Source organism: Kogia breviceps, chromosome 1 (genome assembly GCF_026419965.1).
Source record: "Kogia breviceps isolate mKogBre1 chromosome 1, mKogBre1 haplotype 1, whole genome shotgun sequence".
In the NCBI taxonomy this organism is placed as follows: domain Eukaryota; kingdom Metazoa; phylum Chordata; class Mammalia; order Artiodactyla; family Physeteridae; genus Kogia; species Kogia breviceps.
In genome coordinates this window covers 134,443,954-134,464,490 of record NC_081310.1, presented here as the reverse complement: position 1 = coordinate 134,464,490, position 20,537 = coordinate 134,443,954, and the positions used below count along the sequence as shown (strand labels likewise).

The window sequence follows — 20,537 nt, the reverse complement described above, 5'->3', positions numbered from 1 at the left end:
CATCTCTCAGGAACCAATCACTTGGCCAGTGGTGAGCTGATCTGGCTTTAGCCTGGATAATATATTCCACCCCTAGGACTAGGGATGGGCCTGCACTGGATCACATTAACGTCCTTTATCTTTTTATACCTCTCTTTCTACAATAATACCCCTTTTCCAGATCAGTATGTTCATCAAAATTTTACAGAAAACACCTAAATTGGATAGTCCAAATTAAACCCTGCTTTATAACTAAACCACTTCTGATGATTTTATTTTTCACTAAAAAAAGTTTTATCTTTATCCAGAAGAAATAAATTAATGTAATTTTCGTTCATTTCTCCAGAAATGTCAGCATAAACTTCACCATACAGGGCTATGAAAATTTCTATAAATTGACGGAAAAGTTAGCACAGACTCACATTTTAAACTAATCAAATATAAAAGATAATCTTTTCCCTAGAAATGAAAGGATAAAACTTTTATGATTCTATGATTTCATAACAAAAGTAGTAAAAACATTTAGGTTTAAAATCTTTCAAAAATTAACATCATGTGATATCATTTACATAAAGTTCAAATCAGAGAAACTAATCTATACTATCAGAAGTCAAGATAAAGGTTACCCTTGGCATGGGGAAGTAGAAAGTGACTGAAAGGAGGTACTGCTGGGACTTCCCTGGTGGTCCAGTGGGTAAGACTCTCTCTGTGCTCCCAGTGCAGGGGCCTGGGTTCAATCCCTGGTCAGGGAACTAGATCCCACATGCTGCAACTAGGACCTGGTGCAGCCGTGTGTGTGTGTGTGTGTGTGTGTGTGTGTGTGTGTGTGTGTGTGTGTGTGTGTGTGTGTGTGTGTGTGTGTGTGTGTGTGTGTGTGTGTGTGTGTGTGTGTGTGTGTGTGTGTGTTTCCTTTTCCTGGAAGGGAGAGAGGGAGGAAGAAAAGAAAGAAAGGAGGTACTGCTAATGTTCTCTTTCTTGATCTAGTTGCTGGTTCAGTTTCTGGAAATTCACTGACCTTTATACTTAATGATGATGTGTCTTTCATACTTATGTTATACCTCAACAAAAAGGTTTTGAAAAAGTTTGTTACATTTGAAATCAACACTCCTATAAACAAGAAGCTAGAAGAATAAACTTACAGTAGAGATATATCAATAGGGACCAATAATAATGAACAGGCACATTTCATTTTCCAGCAGGTAAAGGTATACCTCTTAAGTAACAGCCCACAATTACTTCTATCCCATTATTTTAGATCCCAACTATCGTTCTTCTTCCCTTCCCTTTACTATCATTGTGACCAAATCCAAGTTTCCAATCATTCTGGGCTAATCTCCTCCATTTCTTCCAATTTATATCTAGCAATAGCTGTTCCAACAGGAACCACACATTTATGAACACACAATATAAACAAAACATATATTTTTCATTTATAAAAACTTTTCTGGGAAAATTCAAGAACTCAAATTCCATATGTACTCTAAGTGCATTTGCCACCCTAATTTGTCATCAATAAATTGAGCATTGTTTTAACTCTAAAAAAAAAAAAAAAAAATCGCTAGATCCCCTCATAAAAATCACCCAGAAAAGCAGGCAATTAACAATGGCACACATACAAAAAGCAAACTTCCAATGCAATGATTGAGAACACCCTCAGATGTTATTCAGCCCTGAAGACATACCCTAACAGCTTTTTTGACACTTAGAGGAAAATGAATATGGACTTTATATTTAGATATTTGGTAACAAACTACAATTCTCTGAGGACATATTTTCTCTTGTATGAAAGAGGAAAGCATACCAATCTTAATATTGATAATTATCATATGAATAAAATGAGATCATTGTAGAATGTTGTCAGTTTCCTTTATACAATTCCGGGGAGTTTCTAAACTCACAAGATATCCCCTTCTCCATTTTTGAGCAGTTCAAAGTGGTGACAGGGTACTTTTAAAACATGAGGCAAAAAAACCCCAAAAAAACCTTTTAATTATCTTTACTGGAGAAGAGAGTTACAAATGTGTCAGGGTAGAAAATTGGAATACACACTGCAGTGATTGGAATTGAAGGTATCAGTGCATATAGCCTGAATCTAAACAAAAGGAAACATCAGAAACACAAATTGAGGTACATTCAACAAAATAAGGGGCCTAAACTCTTCAAATATGTCAAGGTCAGGAAACTTGAGGAACTGTTCCAGATTAAAGGAGACTAGAAAGACAGGATAATTAAATACAATGCATGATCCTTGATTTTAAAGCAATGAAAGTAATTATTAGGATAACTGACAAAATTTGATTATGGACTATAAATTAGATATTATATTAATGTTAAATTTCCTGATTTTGATCATTGTAACTGTGATTTTTTTAAAAGAATATCTCAGTTAAGGAAAAAAGTCTGGCAGTATTCCTGGATCTAGTTCCGCTCTATGAAACTTCGTTACAGCCCTTCATTACCTGAAAATAGCTGCCGCCTCCTTTTCTCCACCCATTCCAACCAAGTCATCCCTTCTCCACAATAAGCACTGCAAACTCCTTCAAAGGTTCTCAGACACTTCATCATCATATGGTTACCCTCCTCTTGACACATTCAATTTTTCATTTACTGTTCTTAAAATGCAGCTTCTAGAAGGAAGGCCAACATTGTAAACGCGTTCTAACCAACATGGAATACATATTACGGTATATCCCTTATTATGGATAGAATCCCATTAATACAACCTGGTACTTCATTTGTTTTGTTTTGTTCTTTTTTAAACAACTCACACTGCTGATCTCGGAAATTATGCAAAACTAAACTCCTAAAATTCTCTATCAAATCCAGCTAGTTCTTCCCCCAGTTGCAAAGGTTTCTCTTCTCAGTGGCCACACCATTTAAATCCCCCTGAAGCTTTTAATCAAGTCATCACTTCTCTCCTTCCTTTGAAACTCCCATCTTTGACCTGCATTTCCTTCCAGATTTCCTCCTACCTGAGATAAATTTTCTAAGGCTCTCCCCTTCATTTTCTCATGCAACGTGACTCCTCTTTGCTCCCGACAAAATGTACATGGTCCCACCCTTTCTAACCCTCTCTCCATAGGTGAAGTCAAACTCTTTCAGATAAATTTAATTTATAAATAGTTTTATATTTCTAGCCCCAACCAATACCCAAAACTTCAGAATGGCATATTCTGAGCTCTCAATCTAGATATCTCAAAAGTAGTTGTATTCAACAAGTACAAATCCCTAGTCATTTTTTCTACCTCCCAAAAACTATCTCCTCCCTATGTCAACAATCTAAAGAACATATATCTAATCACCCAAACTAAAAAACTTTGAGACATCTTAACTCTTTCCTTTTCCCATCAGTATACGATCAATAAACCCTACTTCTTCTACTTCTGAAATGTCCTGAAAAAAACCTACTCTTTCTGTCCTATTGTTATTGCTCCAGGTCAGACCATCATCACCCCATTTAAACAACTGTAATAGCCTAATTAATCTCCCATTCCAATGTATTATTTATCTATTCACAAATATATGTCTTAATAAACAGAGCCCTGGCTGATTTTTCAGTCCCCTAATTAGAAAAAAAAAAGAACAAGACAAAACACCACAATGACTTTCTCCCATCTTCAATTCCTAGAAAACTTTTCTTCCTCAAAACCCAACTCAATGATCCATCAGAATTAAATGCTCTCTTTTGTTCCCATAACACTTAAATCTTCTATCACAGAATACAATGTAGTTTGATATGTGTATATTCCTTACTTGATTACAGGCTCCTTGAGGCAACAGTGCAATTCATGTTTTATTCTCTAGTACAGTTCCTTAAAATTGGTGAACTGAATAGAATTCTACTCAGAACTTTTTCAATCGAATTCCATACTTTTTCAGAAATTCTTCACTTTTAAGTAACTCACACTATAGGTTCCTGCCTGTGATTTCAGACAAAATTTTGAAAGCTGTTTTTAGTCATCTATCCTTGTCAGTTGAGTTGTTCAGAAAATAAGCACAACTCTTTATTTATGCAAAGTATTAATACAAATATTAAAATAGACAAGGACAAAAAAAGCCTTTTTAGATACATCTCTTCAGTTTGACATAAATCCCTGTGTACCAGTATTTAAGAAAGGTTATTTTACACCTATTAATGTCATGTTCTTAATGCTGATGAACTAGCCTATTTCTCTACCTTACCTCCAAGGACTGGAAAATGATTTCAAAAACTACTGTTTTTTTTTTTTTTAAATAACACTTTGTCTGTTTCTAATATTCTGGCATACTCTGATTCACCACAAATTAACAAAAGCTATCAATATCTGTCTCAGTTCCTTTGTGTCATTTAAATTATCTAAAACCTGTGGCATTAGCCAAATAGGTAGAAAATTAATTCTTGGAATCCAATCAAGTGGTGAAACAACCTGGGTGGGGTTTACAGAACTTTATCAGGCAATGGAATTAAAAGGCAGTTACAAAAAAGCCTTAAACTTGAATGGAGAAGAAACCAAAAGACATTGTCTTGGAGTTCCACTGTTATCATAGGGATGATTTTTGTTAAAGGTTCAATGTGTCCATGTGCGGATGAGAAAAACCATCTGGACAAAGGCAGCTTCCGAAGCCAATCAATGTCAGGCTGATAATCAATCGGCCAGTCAAGAGTTGGTAACTGGTCTGGTAGATGATTCGTAGACTGTCACAGAAATTTCAACTTGCTTGAGACAACAAAACTATTCCCTTAAGTAAGTGACTCTCTGCCAAGGTGAATTAGAATTGAATACTACTAAAATGTAAGTATTATATATCAAACCCACAATATTAATATTTCCATGTTAAGTTTACAACTATGTATTTTTTCTTTAAGTTTTTATCATGTTTAAGAGAACTTTAACATTACAGAATCTGACAGTCATATAATTCTAAATTTAAAATAGTAACTGACTTCAGCCTTAGGACATTAAGTTTAAAGGTATAAAGTATTTGGTTTGGTTAACTGGAATGCTTAAGAGAAATTATGACTGACTATATTTATAAGTTCCGCTTATTAATTTTTTTTTTTTTTTTTTTTTTTTTTTTTTTGCGGTACACGGGCCTCTCACTGTTGTGGCCTCTCCCGTTGCGGAGCACAGGCTCCGGACGCGCAGGCTCAGCGGCCATGGTTCACGGGCCCAGCCGCTCCGCGGCATGTGGGATGTTCCCGGACCGGGGCTCGAACCCGTGTCCCCTGCATTGGCAGGCGGACTCTCAACCACTACGCCACCAGGGGAGCCCCCACTTATTAATTTTAAAGGAGTTTTAAGTATCCGGGAAAGTCCTGCTTGTTGAAATTTTACATTTACTCTGAAAGGTATATAAAGTGCTAAAAAAAATAAAATAAAATCCAGTATAATTAATGTGTAAATATAAGGAATCTAATTAAGTTAAGCAGCAGTAGTAGTGCTACTAACAGCTAACATTCAAAGATCATTTTCCTAGTGCTCAACATTGTTCCAGGTACTTTACAATATAAAGTCATTCATTCAACAAATAATCACTGAGCATACACCATGAACTAGGCATCATTCCAAGCTCTGAGAATTAAATCAGTAAACATAAATCAGTGAATTATGAAAACATAATTTCAACCTTCGTGGATCTCATATTTTAATGAGAAGAGGCAAACAATAAATATGAAATATAATTACTGTTAAGAAAAATAAACCAGGGAAACTGAAAGGAGGAAGTGCTCTTTTAGATGGTATGAAGAGGGTCACACCAGTAAGCATCATTCACAGGCAAGTCTATGTAAATGATGCCCCTTGGAAATTCCTTCATCAGGGAGAACCTCTCTAGACCAAGTGACATTTGAACCTAAGAAATGAGGGAGCAAGTCATGCAAATATATAAGTGTATTACAGAAATAGAAGACAAATACAAAAGCCATTTTACCTGGAAAGGGTGTTTTAAGGGAGATTTAATCTCTTCAGCGAGAATTACTAAGATATAGTAATCAAAGTGTCATCCCCCCACCCAGGAAAACAAAAATATTCTTAGTTTATATGAAACTTGCTAAATTTATTAATAGAGTAATAAAATGTATAAGTTGAACTTAAAAGACAAGTTTTTTAATTTGTTAACTACTCAATATTATTTTACCAAAACTTGTAAATGGTCTTCTTTATACCCAAAAGCAGCCACAGACATCAAGAAACAATGATGCTTCATTGCTCTAAGTAATTCATTAGAACTACAGATCTAAATTTATTTAATGAAACTAGATGCTCTTTACCACAGAACAATCATGGAATAGTCTCCTCTTTAAACAAGGTTGTCTCCCTTCCAGTATGAAAGTCATTTTCCTAAATGTAAGAGAAGTAAAACAGGATTTGAGTAGTTGTCATTATTTAATATCTCCCCAATGAATGGGCCTCTTTCTTCCTTACTTATCTTGCTGAGTTGAGCTAAAGCCCTCCTTTGTTGGCTTAAGTATTTTTTGCAAACTTTAACTCATTCAGAGCTCTAGCCTCCCCATAATCCTACTGACATATTTTAGTATTAACCATCAGTTATAAACCATTAGTAATGCAGGTATTCTTGATGTTTTCTTTTGAAGTTTATTAGAAATTACCTATGTGAAAGTCACAATATTTTCTCTGAATGACTCATGCATTTTTCTCCCCTCAGTGGAAATTTTTTGTAATTTTAATACATGTTCCATTTTTTTAAATAACATGTTTCATTTTTAAGTGCCTCTATCAATATTGTCTACATCATCTGTGGTCATTACCAATCTTTGTTCTGACCTTTCTGAAACTTGCTTTTCTGTGAATTCCTACCTAATAATTTAAAATTCAAAGTGACACAGTCTCTAACTTTTGATTCCCATGATTTCCATTTCTATCTAGGAGACAAAGAACAGTATTTTGGAAAAGCATGGACTTTGAAATCAGACAGATATTTGTCACTTACTAGCCGTGCAACAAACTTCTGTGAGTCTCCATTTTGACATCAATAAAGAACAGATATAATGAGCACCTATTTTATATCAAGTGCCTTATATACTCTATATGTAAGCAGAAAATATGTATCATTTATATTGAGGAAAACAAGAGCTTAGATATAAGCAATTTTCTTAAAGTCACAGAGTTTCTAAGTGCTAGAGCCAGGATTTAAATCCAGGTCTGATTCCAAGCCCATGTTCTTTTTGCTACAACACAAAGAAGAAACTATAAAATGGGTCCACTTGCCCAAAACAAATGTTCAATAATAGTTAATTCCACTCATCCCTCACTGTTCTTCCTTGTTGGTCGGAATCAATTTCATACCAGCAGTTCTCTTGCACATTCAGGAGACTAAACTGCCAGCGAATAATGTATCAAAAGCTCTGATAATCTTTATTGTTAATGGATTGTTTAATTAATTCACTTAATTAAAAGTAAAAATTCTATTACATTATGTCACACGTAATTTTCAGACATTTTTGTGTTAAAAGAGTCTTATATGCAATCATAAAAACCCAGGGTTAGAGAGACATAAAAAGTCATGTGGCTGAACTACCTTATTCAGCATAATGTGCTGCTCCTCAAAATTCTTAAAATGTAGTGAAAAAGGGTTTAAAAAAAAAAAAACAACTGTCATTCTTGTGAGGTATTCAGATCAAGACAACAGAAATGCTTACCATAGTTTTCCAGAAACCAAGCAACCACCAAACAGAACTCTGTATTTGTCAATATCATCATGGAACTATAGTTTCCCTTAATTATCTTCTCTTTCTCTTCTCCTCATTCTCTCTTCATACATTAGATTGTGAATAGTCAATTAAGTGAATGAAAGAATGTTTCCTAGGCCTAAACACTACCATTCACATCACTTTGAATCCTGACAATCAGTTAACTGATCTGAGTGAACAGAAACTAAGAGCTAGAATACTAATTTTTTTTCCATTTCTTAAAAGTAAGTTAAAAAAGGGTTTATGGATTAAGGTTTATACACAGGTTTTTACTACTAATAATGTAGTATGGTACTATATTGAAGGACTTCTAAAATGCACCAGCTGACTTTTAAAAAATCTATAATAAGCTGAAAGTGAGACTGACAAAAAAAGAAAATCAGTTAGATTGATGGAAATGTTCTAAAACTGGACTGTGGAAATGGTTGCACAACAATGTAAATTTACTAAAAATCAGTGAATTGTACACTTAAAAAATATGACTCAAATCCTCCCAAAATAACCTATTATTAATAAGGTGACCAGAATGCTTTCTTATACTACTACCTTGAAATAAACGCTATCATTTAGATTTATTATTCTGCAAATATGCATGCTTACCTGAAATGAACCCCAAGTATAGTTTCAGCACATCGGGGCCTCTAAGTACTGAACTACAACTGTGGTCCTCTTTAATAAACAAATACAATTCTTGAATATATGAACTTACCATTGTGCAAAATTTTAAATGAAACACTAACCAGTAAGAGCTGCCTTACTACAATTGCACACAAAACAAAAGTATAAGGGAACAAAGAGTTTGGATAAACAAAAGTATAAGGGAACAAAGAGTTTGGATAAATAACACCTTGATGAATAAACGTAAGTGATTTCTATTCTTAAAAACCAAAGTATTCAAATCACAGCTACTTCCAGTTCTGTTTTTGTATATAAAACACAATATTTGGGCTTCCTTGGTGGCTCAGTGGTTGAGAGTACGCCTGCCGATGCGGGGGACGCGGGTTCGTGCCCCGGTCCAGGTAGATCCCACATGCCGCGGAGCGGCTGGGCCTGTGAGCCATGGCCGCTGAGCCTGTGCCTCCGGAGCCTGCGCTCTGCGGCGGGAGAGGCCACAGCAGCGAGAGGCCCGCGTACCGCAAAGAAAAAAGAAAACACAATATTTTAGCAAAAACAGTCTTTGAATATAAGATCTAGAAGAAAATTCAAATGCCACTGTAAAATTTGACACACAAAAAATTCATTAGAATATGTCAATACAATGGAGCTTGAACAACAAGGAAGACACATATACATGCACATAAATGGTCCTGATGATAGCATCTCAAACCCCAAAAGTACAGTTTGAATGCTTAAGTTCATATCCTAAACCCTGCATTCAATGCCTGTGTGACACTGAGCAAGATACTTAACCTCTCTGCCTCAACTTGTTCATTTGCAGAATAAAGATAAAAGTAAACATCCCTGGACTTCCCTGGTGGCGCAGTGACTGGGAGTCGGCCTGCCAGTGCAGGGGACGTGGGTTGGAGCCCTGGTCCCTCCCGGATCCCACATGCCTCAGAGCAGCTGAACCCGTGCACCACAACTACTGAGCCTGCACTCTGGAGCCCACGAGCCACAGCTGCTGAGGCCTGCGCACCTGGAGCCCGTGCTATGAAACAGGGGAGGTCACCGCAATGAGAGGCCCATGCACAGCAACAAAGACCCAACACATACATACATACATAAATAACATCCCTACAAGGTTGTTGTGAGGACCAAATAATAATGAATACAGTATTTACAAGTATCTAGCATACAGCAAATGTTCAATAATTTTAAATTAGTATTATTTTTATAATGGTAATAAAAATCATCTAGAGCAGCCCTTCACAATGTTCAATATACATTCAAACTGCCTGGGAATCTAGTTAAAATGAGATTGTTATCGAGAAGGTCTGAAATCTCCATTTCTAACAAGCTCCCAGACAGGTGTCAAGGAAGGACACTTCTGAGTTACAAGGATGGTTCTCAAGCTTTGGCACACACCAGAATCACTTGCAGGGCTAGTTTAAAATAGATTTCTAGGTTTCACCCCAGAGTTTGAGAGTATCTGCACCTTTAACAGATTGCCAACTGAAATTCCCAGGATCATATTTTAAGAAATAATGCTAAAAGGTTCTCAGCTAGGATGTACATCAGGAACACCTGTGGGGTTTTTGTTTGTTTTTAAATGTAGGTGCCCTTACTATACCCTAGTATTGTGTGATCTCCTAATCTATTAAACCTGACACTCTAGGGGTGGGGCAAAGCATGCACTGTTTTTAAAGAATAAAAACAAACAAAACTTCCAGGCGATTATGATGTATGCTAAAGTTTGAGAACAACTGCCTTATAGTTACAAACGAATCAAAATTTCCTTCATGAAATTTTGCTAACTATAGAAAGAAAAGTACCTACCCATAAATGTGCCTTAGGTCAAACTGGAAATTATCCTGACTCATTCACCAAGAACAGCATTTATTCAAATTTAGTGGTAACTCTATAGCCTTTACAAAAGTCAATTACTTTCTCCTTCACTCTTCATGAGATGTTCTCCTATAACATGATGCCCAAAGCCAAACATTTAAAATATCCAGGCAAAAAAAAAAAAATTTTTTTTTAGAAATTAGTCTAAATTTTTGCATAACATTTAATTTCCACAAAAGCTCAGCAAATGGAAGAGCACTAGGGTACAAAATGTAGGTATGTGTTACTCTTAAATTATACTTGAACAAAACATCTAATTTTGACAGCTACAGGCCATTTATAATATTCTGGTCCTAATAATTACTGAGTGACAGCAAGCAAAATTCGTTTATAAGGGAAATTACGTGTATCTTCCAGGCTAACTGTGGGACTTAAATGAAAGAAAAATTATGTGCAGGAACACAGTAATAAATCTTTCCCATGCCTTCCTTTAAAATTACGAAAGTGAAATGGAGGGGTAGAAAAGAAAGTACAAAGGGAGAATTTCTCATAAGAAAGTTACACTTTAACACTTGAAGCCAGGCTGAAAGGAGTTGCTAACTAGTTATAGCTGACTCTCAATTTTTTAGTAGCCTATAATTTGATCTATAATCTGTATACCACAATGTTATACTGTTCATAAATACAAAATAAATTTAAAAGTAAAATGACTTAACCTGAGACTTTTTATGAGAGGGGAGGGAAGGGGAGGGGTGGGTTCTCATGACATTCTTTGAAATAACAGACATTCTTTGAAATAACAGCGGATACTACAGGGTAGCTGTCATAAAAATTTGAATGGGAATCACTGCTTGAAAGGAATTCAAAGAATGAAAAGAAAGCTGCCAACTCATAGGATAAAAGTCCAAAAAGCCATTAGCTGGTCAGGAATGCTATACCAAAGTTTTCAAAACAAAATTTTTAAGTAGGAGGAAAAAAAAAAAGGTGAGGTACTCTTGAAGGCCATCAATGACAGAAATTAAAAGCATCCTGTTTGCCCAAACAACATTAAAACACAAACAGGGTCTACCACACAATCTGAATGCAAAGAAGGTGGTTCTTTGATGTCCCTTTCTAAAGTTCCTGAAAACTATGAATACCATGAGAAAAATGTCTAAGTGCTGAGATGTCCAGGTATAAACTAGATCAAGTTCTAGGATTTCTCAAGTTACTCATATCAAAACAGAATAATACATTAATGTTTATAAAGGAAGTTAAAGTTCAAAACCAGACAAAATTATTCTATGGTACTAGAAATCGAAACAGTGATTTCTCATGGGCGTGGGGAGTTAATAACCACAATACAGCACAAGACAGTTTCCGGGGTTTTGATAATGTTCTATTTCTCAGTAATAATTACACAGGTGTGTTCACATTGTGAAAATTCACTGAACTGAACACTTAGGAGCCTAACTTTCTGTGTGTATTAATATGCTAATCATATTTACATTTTTTAAGTGTGGGGGGAGGAAATTTCTCCCTCAGGAAATGAAACATATTACTGCAACAGCAACATTAAAAATTTTTAGGGACTTCCCTGGTGGCTCAGTGGTTAAGAATCCGCCTGCCAATGCAGGGGACACAGGTTCGAGCTCTAGTCCAGGAAGATCCCACATGCTGCAGAGCAACTAAGCCTGTGCACCACAACTACTGAGCCTGCACTCTAGAGCCGGCGAGCCACAACTACTGGGCCCATGTGCCACAACTACTGAAGCCCACACACCTATAGCCCGTGCTCCGCAAGGAGAAGCCACCGCCATGAGAAGCCCACGCACCACAATGAAGAGCAGCCCCCGCTCGCCGCAACTAAACAAAGCCCATGAGTAGCAACAAAGACCCAACATAACCAAAAATAAATAAATAAATAAATTTATTTTAAAAAAATTTAGTGGAGACCATTCAGATTAAGAATTACAGGTTTGGGGTGGGGAGTAGAGAGTTAATATAGAGAAGTATTACAAAGCTCCTCAGGGGCTTTCAGTAGATAAATCTCAAACATACATACACACACCTTCTTCAGGAGGAAAAAATATTGGTACCTCCCACTATAATACAACCAAGCTAAATTTCACTCTATTTATGAAACACATAAATCTGCTTCTAATGGGGAAGTGTATATGAGCTGCAGTATCTACTTTCCTTAAACTTCTGTCCAATTTTTTGAAAAAGTTATTAGTAAGGAGGTAAGTAAGTGCAGAACACAATTAGCAACTGCTATTCCTGGACCACTTCAGTGCTCTTTTGAAAAATAAACTCACCCCCTAGGGGGTAGCAGAATTCTAGTAGAAATAAAAGATATAAATTATGTTCCAATCCCTATAAATCTCATCCCAATCCAAGGTAAAAGGAAATTTCATCACACCTGGTCCCTCATTTGCAATTCTCTTTATGTAATACCCAAGCACAGGACATATGTGTTTTCAAATATTTATATGTTTTCATACTCACAAAGTTAACCTGGTTTTTCTTCCTAGCACTTATGTAACCACACCATTCTGTAGCCAAGAGAAAGTGCTAGTCAATATTTAATAAAAGAATAGCTTGGAACATTAGTTTTAAAATGTAAGTAAGTATAAATATCTCACTTTTTAAAAAATTATTTTATTATCTTGAATAATTATTTCATGAAGGAAAAAAACAAACCACACCTTCGTAAACAATAAGAACTTTAAACATTTAAAAAGCTCTCCTTAGCATGGATGCCCTCACTAATGCTCACAGAGAATTTCTCAGATTCATTATTTAATTTCAGTAAATGCACAACATTGCCGCCATTCTTAACAGTTGAAAAACAAAGGAATTGTGATTCTGGAACTTGAGTCCTAGAACTGCTAATGAACACTTTTTTTTCCTAAATATTTTAGAGGGATATGATGTCAAGTTGTATATTATTATTTAATGAGGGAAACACCTTAAGCACACATCCTAAATTGCTGATCTTAGAAGTTTATTTCTTTAATTCCACAAAATCTACCAAAGTAGTTTTTCTCTTTACAGCCTCTTGTACTGTACCTTTACATAGTTTCATATTTTATCTTTTCAAGAAAGGAGAAATTGCTTCATTTGATTCTACTTAATTCTGGTGTATGAATATTTCAAATTTTGGTTGACAAAAGGAATTATAAAACATTGTTTTGTACAAAATAAGCTTTTATTATCCTCAAATTATAAAGTGCTTTCAAAAATCGATAAGAAAACAAACACAATAAAGATACCAGGGCAAAAGATATTAAACATGTAGTAACAATCATCTAAAAAAACAATACTAATTTTTTTTAAGTTTGGGATTAAAAATAAGCAATATAAGATATAAACATTTAAAATGTAAAAATGAAACACGCAAAACAAAGAAAAATTATTTAATAAATAGACTTGAGACAATTACCAATTTGCAGGAAAACATTTACATTCTCATACCAATGCCAGATGAGATAAAAAGTTAAATTTATTTAAATCTAACTTAGAAAAACTAAAATAAATAGTATTAAGATCAGTATTATTTATTTATTACATTTCTAGAGAAGGAAGAATTTTGTAAGATCAGAAATAAAACAAAATTAGGCCAATGATTTGATTATATTAATTTTAAAATTCTGTTTATCTGAAAAACTCATAAAAGAAATACACCTATTAAGCATGTTTCACCCCAGTAGTAATCTAAGAAAAAGAATGTTATAATACGACTTATCCCCTATTACGTTTTTGTAAACAATACTTAATGTTGATGTATAGAGCCAACAGCCACTCCAACGTGAATATAAATTGATCCTTTTGACAAATGTTGTGACACAGTTTTAAAAGCCTTTAAAATGTACCTAAAAATTATACCTGTAATATACTAGAAGATAATACTATATATAAGAAACACCTTATATATAAATGTTCTTCACACTCTTATGCAAAAAACTAGAACAGGAGAATGATATACATCTACAAATGGAACATCATACAAGGACTTATAATGATGGTTAAAAATACTCATTGTGAGAATGGGAAAATGTTACCTAACATTAGGTTAAAAGCAGGACATGAAACTAAATGTTTTATCTGTAAACATGTAAAAGATATATTTTTAAATAACAGAAGAAATACATCAAATTTTTAATATGGTTATATTAATTCCCAAGATTCAAAATCCTCCCAGCCATCAAAATCATTAAAACACACACAAATATACACACTTAATACCTAAATCAAGTGCTATATACCATCACTCTACCACTGAAGGGAGCATAAGGTTTAAATGAACATATTAAAAGAGACTGAAAAGGCAAGCAAAGCAACAAACAAAATCTACTACAAAAAGAAACACTTCTCACCTCTGGACATTCAGCTGTACTAAGGATGGAGACTCACTATCAGGATTCAAAACTATACAACTGATTCACATACAGGTGAATTAGAATTTACTAATTCTAATTATCTGCTCTGAAAATTCCTTCATCAACAAACGTGCTTGTCTTTAGCCAATTTGTTAATTATTACTGATATCAAATAGTAAATGCAATATAGTCTTACTTGGGAGGCAACTCCTTGAAATATTAAATAAGGAAATAAGTAGATAAAAGCAATAAAATAAAACAAAGAAAATTCCATACACAGCAGCCCCATTTTTGGGGGGGTATCAGATGAGTTCTGTTAAGTGAATTTTCTAAAAAACTGAAACGAATTTATTAAAAAGCTTTGAAAACGTTTACCCTTATAAGCATCTTCTAAAAAGACACCAATTTCTTAATTCCTTAAACACAGTACATAGAGTAAAAGTTTATTTATGATTAAGATCATCATTGTGACAGACCATGTACTATACTACTCTACAACATTGTTATTCTCTCAGAAGTTAATGATTACAGGACTGTATGTCTCCATGAAATGGCCTTAAAACACTATCCTTTTATAGTTCCATACTGTTTAATAGCTCTTCTTCAGTAGCCTTGAAATAAGATGACATTTCAGTTGTCAGTGTGCCTAACTCCAATGGCCAACCTTGCAAATTGTAATCTGTGGGCTGAAAAATCAGATAACCAACCCTGTTGGGGCTACAAAATGTTAAGTTATTTACCCCAGTTAGTAGTTTCTGAATAAAGCTCATAGGCTTATTATACTTGGTTACAGTTATTTTGAAGCCTCAGGATCTCTGCTTTTTGAAATGACTAAAATCTCAATCACTCAAAAAATGTTTAATTACTAACTGCAACTTACACATATTCTGGAGTTCCAAAATAATAATAACTTAATAGTCTGATAGTCTCCTCAAAGTTACTCAACTCAGTTGTCTCTGACCAGAGAAAAATTATCTACATTAAGTTGAGAAATAACAGATGAAAAGAAAAAGAAGGAAAGAAGTGAGAAGGACAAGTTCAATGAAATAGCAAAGTCCATACTGCATGGTTCTAGAAGGCAAGACTTAGGACTTTGGGAAATATTTACACAGTGTTTTTTAAAGTATAGTTACAGAGGTTATCAGGGTATTAACTATAGAAAACTGCACTACAGTGTATACCACATATATATTAAACAGTACTTTAAAAATCAAGACTGGGAATTCCCTCGTGGTCCAGTGGTTAGGACTCCGTGCTTTCACTGTCGAGGCCAAAAAAACAAAAAACAAAACAAAACAAAAAACATGCAAAGATTTCCAGCAAATATTCCTTGTACCTAAACTGACAATGAATTTTCATATGAAATGGCAGATTGTTTAAAAAAGCGCCTGCACGTACTTTCATTGATATCTCTGGTCAAGTAATTTCCTGTAATCTCTCTTGGACACTGGTTCAGGAAGAGGCAGAAAATAAAATGTACATTCTTCATATAATTAACATGTAACATAGGTATTACACTATATAGTTACAAAGTTTCAAGTCTATGGAAACTAGCATTGTCATATCTAAAGAAAAAAATCCAAGTGAGGACATCATATTATCACTTTTGTTAATATCCTCTGATTACTGAAGCTCATTAGCTCTCATAGATCACTTCTATGACAGTAATAACTGAGAAGGAGGAAAATAAAATTTCCTGGTTAAGTTTTACTCAAGCAAAACTCAACTCACATAAGATGAATTTCTCTTCTTCTTGTATTTTCTCAGTATATTTCTACCCAGTATATGGGTATTTTAGTGTCTGTAAAAGTCTGCTAATCCCTAAGATCCGCTACCAAAAACAGTTTATAAAACAAAGTTGTACGAATAAGTAACATATATTATTACAAGGATCAGATGCACATGCGAACTCTCAAGGCCCAATTCCCAAGCGAAACTTTGTGAAGTTTGCAAAGGCCATTATAGAACCGTGATCTTTTGAATCCACTGTCATTTTCACAAGCTCCTACTTCTAAAAACATAAAATAAGTAAAGAATTCACAAAGTTCCGATTAAATATCAACTTCAGTTGATTGGGTTTTTTTTGGGGGGGACAGGTGATATCAAGCACATTTGGGGGTGGGCTAAAACCTGCTTAAAAAAATTATTTAAGAGGAAAAAAATTGCCTCACATACTGATTCCAAATTCTGGTCAATTCAAGTCACCCTCCCGCCATCATGAACAGACTATTTTTGTACCATGGCTCTGTCAACCTCCTACCATCCTTTCTTTTCTCTGCAACTTCTCCAATTCCATTTCAATACCAGCCTATACACACACTCCCATGTCTCCTTTTCCTCTTTGCCACATCTCACCTCTCAACTCTCACTTTTATTCCCCAACATTCCTACTTTAACTATTACAAGAGAAAACTACAGTGACCAAAACGAGTGGTCACTTTTTTTATGTGACAAATGTGATAAATAATATTGCTGATAGTTTGGAGGGAAAAATACAAAAAACAATCACAAAATGCTGCATAGCAACTTTTGAGTATATGTACGTATGTCTGTATTAACTACTGATGTATCTTCCACTCTTCAATTGAGAACTATTTAATTAAGCTGATAACTTTTTAAACTTCTGGAAAACTCCGATATACACACTTGGGTAACAGTTTAGAATATATAAGTTATCAAGAAATATAAACATATAAATGTAAATAAACAGCACAATAATTAAACATAAAAATATAAAACTCAAGTGACAAAACATTTAAATCTTTAAATCTTATTTCACATGGGCTTTATTTTTGTACAGAACGACCAGCATACCATTCTACAGTAAAAATAATGCTATCACTCAAGCTATTTTCACAAAACTATACCACCAAAAAATCTGTACAAAAAATTTACTTTTTTAAAGCATGTATGCATGAGTCAAAAAACCACTAAATAAAAATATAACTGAGCAGAAAAAAATTTTACTGATTGCTAATGTTGTGATAGAGTATCTTAAAACAACACCCCTCCGTTTCCTCTTCTTTGTTAAAAAAAAAAAAAAAACACACATGGAAAATATCTGGAATAATACATAGCTACCGCTAAGAGTGTTTACAGAGATTTAGAACTGAGGGAGACAACTTGGTAGAATGTAACAGGAAGCATTTTACCCTTTATTTTTCTCCGTACTAAGTGTAGATGAAAATAACACGTTTGAAGTTTAAAAAAATTATGACTGGATTACCTAATTATCTGATTAGTTTGCGATTTATTTACCACTACGAATACTAAATAACTCCAGACTGCTCAAATATACGGAAAAAAAAGTATACTATAAATTCATCTTTCATAAAACATTGAAGGGTTGGAGAAAAACTAATCTTACGTCAATTTCATTTAAGGAAAAATTGAACTCAAGCTTTGATATCAAAGTTTACTGAGAAGTTTGCTTTTAAATTTGACTTAAAACATTCCACTATTGCCTTAAATACGTAAACTAAAAAAACAATCATCCCTGAACAACAACGATGGCAAACTCATAACAATAGTAATCAAAATCCTATCCGAAAAAAAAAACTTATCGATAATTATGAGTTAATAGGCACGTACCAAAAAAATTAAAAGAATGGTTTTATTCTGACATCAGGTATTGTCAGATATATAAAGGATCCCTCCAAATACCGCCAAAAGTTATCGTAAACACAAAGTTAGAGTGATGAGGAAGTTATCAATGACCAAATAAATGGGAGTAAATGATGCCCAGAGAGAAAAAATGGAACGCGCTCTATTTTAACCGTCTGAGAAGGGGCCGTGGAGACAGGTTCTGCAGCAGAAACAAGCGACAGAATGGTTAACAGTTCTGGAATTCTTCAGAAAATGGCAACAAGGGGAAAAACTGACAAGAACGTCTGAAAGTAAGAGGAGGAACGGTATCCAATAGAATCATCACGTCTGTGCGAGCACGGCTCCGTACTTCCAGTGAGACGGGAGAGGAACTATCACTGAGCGGGGGAGAAGGAGCCCGGGCTAAGGGGTGGCTTCTGCAGGTGGCGAAGCGCCCGCAGGGGGGTGGGGAGGAGGATCGTGTCGCCTCAATTGGGTCAATGTATTCCCTTCAAGACTAGAGGAAGATGACGCAGCACGGCTCCCGGCACCAAGAGGCACTTGCCCCCGGCCCCTCCCTCGCAACTTGCCTTGTAGAAAGAGTTGCGGGTCCCAGGCCCCCGGAACCCAGGGCTCCGCCATCCAGGACAACTGCTCTGCCAACAGGGTCCCGCGAGAATCGGGAGATCTCGCGATACGAACCCACTAGCATCTCGCGAGTTTCCTCTAGAACCAACATGGCGGTACAGAGAAATCACTACTTCGGCATTTAGAAAGGATTTCATTTACGAAAAGAATGTGTATAACAGAGAAAGAGCAGGAAGTCTTTTCCGCCTTATATTTCTCTTCATACCCCCCTAGTAGAGATAAAAAGCGGCAAACAACCCTAAACTCTCCGACGACCACGGTTGCGCTACACAGACACAGCAATCTTCTACCTCAGCCAGCCTCCGAGCCTGTCACGTGGAAACATTCTCGGCGTGCCGGTCACGTGTACCACTACTGAGCGAGCGCGCGCCCGCCACCCTCCCCAGAGCCCTCCCCGCCCCCCTTTTGCCCGCGCACACGTGCGCGCGCCCCCCCGCCCCACGTGGGGGCTTCGCCGTCGCCGCCGTCGCCGCCGCCGCCTCCAGCCCACCCCCTCCGAGCACTCGGTTCCAAATCCGGGTCCCAGAGCCGATCATCCCCGAGATCCCTCCTCCTCCATTCCCCCTCCCCCATCTGGCCCCCACCACGTGCCCCGAGCGCCTGCTCACCTTTCGGGCGGGGCCGAGCACCGCAGGCCACTCCGGGAGGCGCCGCCGCCGTGGCCGCTCTCCGCCCCCGCCACGGCACTGGCTCGGCTGGCCGCCGCCGCAGGAAGCTCTACAGCGGCGCTGGGGCGCTTCCAGGTGGGTCCCCGCCTCCCGTTCCTGCCACTTCCCGCAGCACCAGTGGCTCCTTCCGGTCCCCTCCTTTCTCGTCCTTGCTGGGACTGGCGGGCGGCGGCGGCTGCGGCTGCAGCTGCAGCTGCAGGCACGCTCACTACACCGCCTGCTGGTAACCGCGGCCGGTGCAGCGCCGGTGGCCCAGGCGAGCCGGGGACTGTCGAGGTCCAACCCCGCGATCCGCCCCTGCTCCTGGGCGAGGGTTGGTCTTCTGAGGGCGAGACCCAGTCCATCCCCTACGGCTGTCTAACTTGGCCCTAGCCTTGGAGGGATGGCGTCCCTGGAGCGCCGCGGTTGGAAGCCCGCTTCATCTTGCCTTTTGTGGCCTCTTGAGAAATTTGTACACCCTCCTTCCTTAGTAATGTGGTCTCAGGTAGAAAAATATCTGTGTGTGTATATTGTATGTGCTCCTGCCCACCTCCACTCCCACCGCAAAGCTCCCTCGCTCACCTCTCTGGCTTTCCCTGTGTTCCTACAACACGCAGGCTCGATCCACTTCACGACTTCGCGCTTGCTGTTCCCTCTGGCTGGAACACTTCCTCCAGATTTCTTTTAACTCGTTCGGCGCGTATTTCAGGTCCTTTGTCAAAGGTCGATATCTGAGGCTTCGCAGACCGCTCTATCTAAAGGAGCACACTTGCACCGCCTCTTTTGCTGTCTTTACACACTTACATTTCTTCATGACAGTTATCACTTGCAGACCTTATTTATCTGTCCTCTGCCACCAAGAATGTGAGATCGGGTGTGGTTTTTTTGAATTTTATTTTATTTGTTTCTATAACAGGTTCTTATTAGTTATCCATTTTATACATATTAGTGTATATATGTCAATCCCAATCTCCCAGTTCATCACACCACCACCACCACCACCCGCTGCTTTCCCCCCTTGGTCTCCGGATATTTGTTCTCTACGTCTGTCTCTATTTCTGCCCTGCAAACCGGTTGATCTGTACCATTTTTCTAGGTTCCACATATATGCGTTAATATATGATACATGTTTTTCTCTTTCTGAATTACTTCACACTGTATGACAGTCTCTAGATCCATCCA

At 36.9% G+C, this 20,537-nt stretch overlaps 1 protein-coding gene across 12 annotated transcripts in view; it reads right to left on the bottom strand.

Moving 5' to 3' along the window:
• ZZZ3 (zinc finger ZZ-type containing 3) overlaps positions 1-19,988 on the bottom strand; it is a 111,067-nt gene extending 91,079 nt beyond the window's left edge. For 2 of the 12 annotated variants that reach the window (XM_067044483.1, XM_067044511.1), the window contains exon 1: positions 18,651-18,732. Coding sequence is in view for 2 of the 12 variants with exons in the window: in XM_067044515.1 (XP_066900616.1) it covers positions 19,317-19,720 (404 nt within the window). In the remaining 10 variants the exon portion in view is untranslated. Of the gene's footprint in view, positions 1-18,650; positions 18,734-19,316 lie in introns of those variants that run through there. The other 10 variants (XM_067044515.1, XM_067044537.1, XM_067044467.1 and 7 more) reach the window with 10 other exon arrangements.
• Positions 19,989-20,537: the final 549 nt, after the last annotated feature.